The 8,439-nt window shown below is 43.9% G+C and overlaps 1 protein-coding gene across 1 annotated transcript; it reads right to left on the bottom strand.

Annotated features, from left to right (window-relative positions):
• Positions 1–1,144: 1,144 nt before the first annotated feature.
• Positions 1,145–3,526, bottom strand: LOC110931594. Its single transcript, XM_022174980.1, has one exon. It carries the CDS (start codon positions 3,524–3,526, stop codon positions 1,145–1,147), a length of 2,382 nt encoding a protein of 793 aa, XP_022030672.1.
• Between the last annotated feature and the right edge of the window lie 4,913 nt (positions 3,527–8,439).

Genomic DNA, 8,439 nt, shown 5'->3' with positions numbered 1-8,439 from the left:
GTAATCGGTAATCTCGGGGTAAAGTCCGAATCTTGAACCATGCGTTTGTTTAGAATGATTTATGGGTCGGTTCAAGCTTCGTTTTCGCCGGTTTGAGTGTAAAAGAGTTGAAAGATTGGTGAAAACCCGTCTTTCAATCCTTTTCCACCGTGAAATGTTAAGATCTTTGGAAGATTTTAAGTTGTTTATGTGGAAATCGGTTAGATTCAAGCTATTCATGTCGGATTGATGTCAATCTTAGTGTTCTTCAAGAACACCATGATGACATCACCCAAGAATGCTTAGATCTTTGTGATTTCACGGTTGGAATTCAGATTTTGAAAGATAGAAAGATGGAGAATCGATCAAGGATCAAAAACGTACAAAGATTGGAGTGAAATACTTACAGGTTTGAGAGAAATCTGAGAAATGGCGAGAATAGAAGGCTGGTCGGTCAGAGCTTTTCCAAAAGTGGAAAGCTTGACAAGGACAGCCCTATTTATAGGCTTCCAAAAGTGGAAAGGGGTTAGCTGATCGAACAGCATCCCTGATCGAGCGGCTGCCCGATCGAACAGCCTGTTCGATCGGCTAGCCTGTTCGATCGGATTGCCCTGTCCGATCGGCTTGCCTGGTTTTGAGTGTTTCGCGACGATTTTTGATATTTCGATTTCGATAGATTGAGGAGTAGAGTAGGATAGAGTTTCTATTCAAATTACTTTCAGTCCTAACTACTATATCTATCATACAAGCATCCTTACAACCTGTTTTCAAAGTCGGTTTCGATTGTGTTTGATTATCCTTCGAGTCTCAATTGATTTGATTGATTCACCACACTCTTTAACATAAAAGTAACATGCACAAGTAACACGTAAGACACACACACACGTATAAAAGCATTAAAATTATCCACACTTGAGTTCGATGATTGATTTGATTAGCTCGATTATTGATTGACTAGCTTTATTGCATTGTTACTTCCTATCATTCACAGTCGGTCGTTGATTCACAGTTCGATTATCGGCCGATTAGTTTGATTATACAACACTTACTCCACATAATATGAAAATCAAAATGAAACTAAAATGAAATTAATCTTTATTGATCTTTAATTCCAATAACAGTCAACTCTTGACTTTGACTTTGACTTTTGGGAAAACACGGGGTGTTACAGTAAGGACGGTAACCCCGCTTCAGCGGGTATCATTGCTTCCATTCCATAGGTTAGGCTGAATGGGGTTTCGTTGTTGCTGGTTTTGGGCATTGTTCTATGTGCCCAGAGGACATTTGGCAATTCTTCCACCCAGGAGCTTCCCTCGTGCCCCAGTCGTTTTTTGATGCCATCCAGCAAACTTCTGTTAGTCCGCTCCACCTGGCCATTGCCTTGGGGGTGTGCTACCGATGTGAAAATCTGCTGGATATGGAGATTAGTGCACCACTCCTGGAAAATTCTGTCTGTGAACTGTGTTCTATTATCACTCACCAGGTAGAGTGGTAACCCGAACCTACACACTACGTGTTCCCAGAGAAATTTCTTGGCGTTGTCCGCCGTTATCTTGGCCAAAGGTTTGGCTTCCACCCATTTGGTGAAGTAGTCAACCGCCACAATCAGGTATTTTAACTTTCTGGGAGCCGGCGGGAAGGGACCTACGATATCCACGGCCCATTTCTGGAAAGGCCATGCCGCTGTCACCGGCACCAAGCTGTTCTTGGGCCTTATTGTTTGTGGAGCAAATTTCGGGCAACTGCGACATTTCCGTAGTTCCATTACAGCGTCTTCGTGCATCCCAGGCCAGTAATATCCCGCGCTATGGATTTTTGCTACCACTGCTCGAGGTCCGGCATGTATTCCGCATAGACCCGCATGGATCTCGCTAATGAGGTACTTTGCCTCTGTCGGTGAAACACATCGCAACAAGGGGCCCAGGTAAGATTTTCGGTATAGGACACCATCGTTGATTTCATATTGTAACGCTTTCGTTTGTATCTTTTGTGCTTCGCCCTTAGCGGGAGGTAATTCTCCCGTTTCGAGGTAACGTAGAATCGGGGTATACCAGCAAGGGTCTTCCATTGTGACGGCGGAAACATTCCGTGTTTCGATTGAGGGCATCTGTAGCGTTTCGACTTTGACTTCCTTTTCCATACCCGAGGTGGCGAGTTTGCTAAGAGCGTCTGCTATTTGATTTTTTCCTCTATGTACATGATTGAGCGTGACATTGTCGAAAGAATTCATGAGTTCTTTTGTTTTCGCCAAGTATTTTGCCATTGATTCATCTTTGGCTTCATACGTCTCGTTCACCTGATTGTTGACCAGCAGCGAGTCGACGTATGCGTCTACCCTTGCCGCCCCCATGGATTTTGCCATTCTCAACCCTGCTAATAGTGCCTCGTACTCCGCTTCATTATTAGAACATGCGAAATCGAAACGTAGGGCGTACATCAGCCTGATTTCATCTGGACTTATTAACATTAAGCCTGCGCCAGATCCCTTTCCGCTAGATGATCCGTCGGTGTATAGCTTCCAAGTCTGTCTGGCAGTGCTGGATTCTGGGAGGTCCTGGACGACCGGGTCCGTAATGGCTTCTCCTTCCGGTATTTCGGCGAAGAAATCAGCAATTACTTGCCCCTTAACTGCTGTTCGTTTATGATATTCAATATCCAAGGCTCCTAACTCAATAGCCCACTTGGCCAGCCTGCCAGAGATCTCTGGCTTGTGTAAGATTTGTTGCAGCGGGTAATTGGTTAGGACTTGCACGCGATGTGCCTGGAAATATCTTCTCAGTCGCCTTGTGGCGTGTACTAGTGCTAAAACTAGCTTTTCCAGCGTGGGATATCGCGTTTCAGGCCCCGCTAACACCCGGCTTATGTAATATATCGGTGTCTGCTTTCCATCTCGCTCGACCATGAGTATAGCACTTACCGCCGTATGAGCTGCTGCTAGATACGTCTTTAAAATTTCACTGGGCCTCGGTGCTGTCAGCATGGGTAACCCTTCTATGAAATGTTTCATGTCCTGCAAAGCCTGTTCTGCTTCGCTGGTCCATTTGAAATTTTTCTTGTTGAGGCAATCTTTTAATATTTTTATGAAGGGTAATGATTTTTCGGCGTGTCTTGCTAAGAATCTGTTGATTGCTACCAATCGTCCGTTTAGGGCTTGAGCTTCCTTCAGCGTTCTTGGGGAAGGCATTCGCGCTATGGCGGCTACTTTTTCCGGGTTAGCTTTAAAACCATCTCGGGTGACCACTACACCCAGGAACTTTCCTTCTTCCACCCCGAAAGAGCATTTCTTTGGGTTTAATTTTATGTTGTATTCCCTAAGTCGCTGAAAAGTTTCTTCGATATCCGCTAGCATCTGCTTTTCTTCGCTTCTTTTAATTACAAGGTCGTCTACGTAGACTTCCAAATTTCGCCCAATCTGTGCTTCGAACACCTTGTCCATGAGCCTCTGATATGTAGCTCCTGCGTTTCGTAACCCAAAAGGCATTTTGGTGTAACAAAAGATGCCCACATTGGTATGAAACGCTGTTTTTTCTTCCTCTTCCTTGGACATTTTAATCTGGTGGTACCCTTTATATGCGTCCAGGAAACATTGGAATCGGTAAGGTACCAGGGAGTCGACCTTTAAATCAATCTCGGGTAACGGATACGCATCCTTAGGGCACGCCTAATTTAAATCTTTGAAATCGATGCACATTCGCCACGTGCCATCTGGCTTTTTTACCATGACCGGGTTGGATACCCATGTATGGTATTGCGTTTCCCTGAGGATTCCAGCTTCCACTAACTTTCGCACTTCTTTAACGACCGCCGCCCGTCGGTCCGGGGCCATGCTGCGTTTACCCTGAGCCACCAGCTTAACGCCGGGGAGTGTGGCGAGCCTGTGCTCTGCTTTATCACGGGGGACTCCCGTCATGTCGGAGTGTTCGAAAGCGAAGATGTCCACATTTCTTTTTAACAGTTGCTTCAGGTCGTTTTTAACTTCCGGGGACAGAGTGTCCCCGATTGTGACCATTTGGTCCGGATGGCGTGTGCTTAGTACCCATCTTTCTGGGCCCGTGGCCCCGGTGGGCCCCTGGCGGCACAGTTTGGTACTTAGTACTTCTCCAATTTTATCACGAAACACAGTAGCGATACCTTGCGGTGTGGGGAACTTCATAAAACCCCTCGCCGTGGAGACTATGGCGTCCAATTTCCCCAGGGTGAATCTTCCGATTATCACGTTGTGGTACGACTCAACGCGGACCACGAGGAAGGTTAGTAGTATGGTTCTTTCTTTGGGTGACTGCCCAAAGGTTACTGGGAAAGTGATTTGACCAATAGGATCCACCTTTTCCCCTGTGAAACCTTTGATGGGGGCGTGTACTGATTCAAGCAACTTCCTATCTTCTGGTTGCATTCTGTTGAAGCAATGTTCATAGATAATGTCTTCTGAGCTCCCAGTGTCGTCTAGGATTCGCCTCATGCGGTAGTCTCCTACTGCCGCGGATATGATCAGGGCATCTGTGGTGAGGTGCAAATCTTCCATTCGAGGTTCTATGGTCATTGTTGCCAACATCCAAGGCTCGAGCATGGAGAAACTCCGCTTTGCCCCCCTTTCCGTATCCACGTGTGCCATGTTCAATTCACGCGGCCTTTTTCCTGCCGCTTTGTCATTCTCCTCCTTGACCACCGGCGGGCCCTGCTTGATGTCTCGTACTAAGTGTGCCAATTTACCTGACTTCACAAAGTATTCGATCTGCTTCTTAAGCTGAAAACAGTCGTTGGTGTCATGCCCGCTTCCTTTGTGGTACTCGCAGTATTTACTCGTATCCTTGTTAGGGTTGTCTTTCAACGGCTTTGGTGGATTAAGCCTGAGGTTTTCTGAGGCTAGAATTTCAGCCGGTGTCTTGCTTAAGTTGGGATATTCAGACCGAGGTTTCGACGGCTCGTTCCTTGAATAGGAGTTTCGGTGCCTGTCGTATCGCGAGTCTTTGTCGTTTCTCTGGTATCGGTCCCCCCTATTTTTGCCTTTGGATCCCCGGTGATCTTTTTCCTCCTGATTCTTTAGGGCTTCTTTCTTCCTATTAGCTGCGTGACTGGCTGCTACCGCCTTCTCTTGTATAACGTATACTTTGGCTATTCGAAGTATTTCGTCTATGGTTGGGGGTACACCATCCCTTCCATGCAGCGTTCTCAATAGCTCGTCGTCGTTGACTCCCTGGAGGAAAGCTCCACAAGCCAGATCATTCGTCACGCCTGGGATCGCCAAGCTTTCTTTGTTGAACCTGATAATGAAATTTTCTACCGTCTCATTGTGTAACGACCATAAATTTTTCCTTTAAATTTAATAAATGACAACATACTTTTCTAACAAAATTTGGGCATGACCCGTTGGTAAATGGGCGATACCCTGTTTTTCATAAACAAACTTCATTCAACTATACACAAACATTCAAAGACATGACATACACAACAAAAGATGACCTATCCTTAGTTTCGAAAACCATCAAGTATGTACGCACCTACGACAACTTTTCAAAAGACAACCATGACCAAACTAGTTTAAGTACAAAACATAAACATAAGTAACTAGGTAATTTGACATCGACTTTATACAAAATGCGGAGCGCTTGACGGGCTTGAGGTGTGTTCGATTCCGGGCAAGCTTGACAACTAGACATGGGATTTACCTACATGATCACAACATCAAAACATATTAGAACGAGAATTCCTTCTTTACTCAAGAAATTACCTTACGGACTTGAAATAAACGAGACATTACAAAACTTATGCTAAGCTACTTTCTTTCATACTTCCACGGTAGTGAGTTCCAACGGAACTCCATACCAATCCTTCTAGTCTTACAATTTCATTATTCGGCCTATTCAAGAGAAGGGTCCATTCATATAACATAACCATGCTTGATACCATTTAGTACACATATGGATAAACACATATCTAAAGTAAAACCCAAATTGTACAAGTAGCGTACCTCGGTCTAGATCCCCTTGTTGCTTCACTTGACTCGAACTCTCTTCTTTAACGCCTACATATAACCATTCATTCTTTTAATTCATGCTTCATGCACATTACACATATCAATTGATAAAACATCATTCAATTTACTCATGCTTCACAAACATGTTCAATTCACACAAGTTTATGGCTTATATGACTAGCATTTTTCATTGAGGCATTTTCTCAAACACTTGATGTGCACATTATTAACAAAGCACAAAGTACAAGTATTTATTGCATAACCTTACTTATTCACCTTATAATCTAACAAGAATCAATCAAGTTCATGAATTTCTTTCATTCTACACTATCCTAACTAATCAAATTTTCTCTATCACATTCAGATTATATATCAATTCACCTCCATAAACATGTCATCATAATTCATCATGTCTACCTTTTTCCTACAACAAGTGGGTATGAACCCTAACCATCCAAACAATCAAAATTAAGCAAAATCCTCATTCTATTATGAATTCCTACTCACAATTACACAAGACTTCCACACAAATTCACGATTGGGTTAAACCCCACTTCCTACCATTCATCCAAAACAGAAATTTCGACTTACCAAGGGTTGAACAAGCTTAGATTACTCGAATTAGGGCTCATGCATTCACTAAAACTCTAAATTCCCTTCTGTTTTTGGAGGATTTGTGAAGTTAGGGTTTGGTCTTGCCCCCTCCTGCTCTTGATCGATCCCACGTACACACCAGGAGTGTGTTTTTGTTTTCCATTTTTCTTTTAATTGTTTTAATTTAAAACTTTCATTCTTTTTAACAAGTTTAGCCCCTTAACTTTCTTAGTTTTTGTTTATTTATCATTAACTTCCTTTTATCAAGTTACTAACATACTAGGTTAAATATGACATGACTAGGCTTTCAAGCAATATAAATAAGTGACATATTTGGGGTGTTACAAGTCTACCCCCCTTACAAAAGGTTTCGTCCCCGAAACCTTAATACATACCAAATAATGTCGGGTAGAGCTTCCTCATTTCATCCTCTAACTCCCATGTGAGATCCGATCCCTTCCGATGTTGCCATTGCACCAAGACTTGCTTTATAGTTTTGTTCCGCAAGCGCGTTACCTTAGAATCCTTGATAGCTACCGGCTTCTCGATATAATTCAATCTTTCGTCCAACTCAATGTCTTCAAGGGGCACATATGCCGTCTCATCCGCTAAACACTTTCTCAATTGTGACACATGGAACGTGTCATGTATTCCATCCAAAATTGGCGGTAACTCCAACCGATATGCTACCTCCCCAACCCGGGCTAAAATCTTGAAGGGTCCTATGTAACGGGGACCTAACTTTCCCCGCTTACGGAAACGGATTATACCTTTCCATGGGGAAACCTTTAATAACACATAATCTCCCACTTGAAATTCGATGGGTCGCCTCCTTTGATCTGCATAGGCCTTTTGTCGATCTTGAGCCGCTTTCAAACGGGCTCGCACAAGATCGATCTTCTCGTTAGTTTTAGCCACCACCTCGTTGGGTGCAATTTCTCTCTGTCCCACCTCTCCCCAACAAATTGGAGTTCTACACTTTCTTCCATACAACAATTCATACGGTGCCATTCGAATGCCGCTGTGATAGCTGTTGTTGTATGAAAATTCCACCAACGGCAAGTGGTCATCCCAGCTTCCCCCGAAGTCTATTACGCATGCTCGCAGCATGTCGATAAGTGTTTGAATGGTCCGCTCGGACTGACCATCCGTTTGGGGGTGGTAGGCGGTGCTGAAATGTAATTTTGTACCCATACTTTCATGAAAACCTTGCCAATATCGAGATGTGAATCGGGTATCTCGATCCGACACAATAGATACAGGAACTCCGTGTCGTGATATTATCTCGTTAACATAGATCTCCGCCATCTTTTCGGAGGAGAAAGCTTCCCGAATGGGTAAGAAGTGCGCGCTCTTGGTGAGGCGGTCTACAATCACCCATATAGCATCGTGACCTTTCCTTGTCTTAGGAAGCTTGGTTACTAGGTCCATCGTCAACTCTTCCCATTTCCATACCGGAATCTCTAACGGTTGCAACTTCCCATATGGTTTCTGATGTTCTGCCTTTACCTGCAGACATGTCAAACATTTGGCAACATACTTGACAATGTCACGCTTCATGCCGGGTCACCAATAACTTTTCTTCAAGTCCAAATACATTTTTGTAGCTCCAGGATGTACCGAGAATCGGGATTTGTGAGCTTCCTCAAGTAAAGCCCCCTTTGCTTCGCTAAACCGGGGTATCCAAATACGACCATACATGGTTCTAATCCCATCGGATCTTTCTTCGAATTTATCCACAAATCCCTTTGTTCTTTCCCTTTTAGAATCCATTCCGCTTAGTGACTTGATTTGGGCTTCTTTAACCATTTCGAGAAATCGGGGTGTAATTACCATCTTCATGGACTTAACTTGAATTGGAGGCGGGTAATCCTTTCGGCTCAGGGCATCGG

The sequence above is a fragment of the Helianthus annuus genome, chromosome 3 (genome assembly GCF_002127325.2).
Source record: "Helianthus annuus cultivar XRQ/B chromosome 3, HanXRQr2.0-SUNRISE, whole genome shotgun sequence".
Lineage (NCBI taxonomy): Eukaryota > Viridiplantae > Streptophyta > Magnoliopsida > Asterales > Asteraceae > Helianthus > Helianthus annuus.
Note: the sequence above shows the minus strand (reverse complement) of the source record. Positions and strands in the feature narration are given on the sequence as shown.

Bases quoted from the DNA above. Each gene is read 5' to 3' on its own strand.
- LOC110931594 (XM_022174980.1), bottom strand. From the start codon at position 3,526: ATGTCCAAGGAAGAGGAAGAAAAAACAGCGTTTCATACCAATGTGGGC.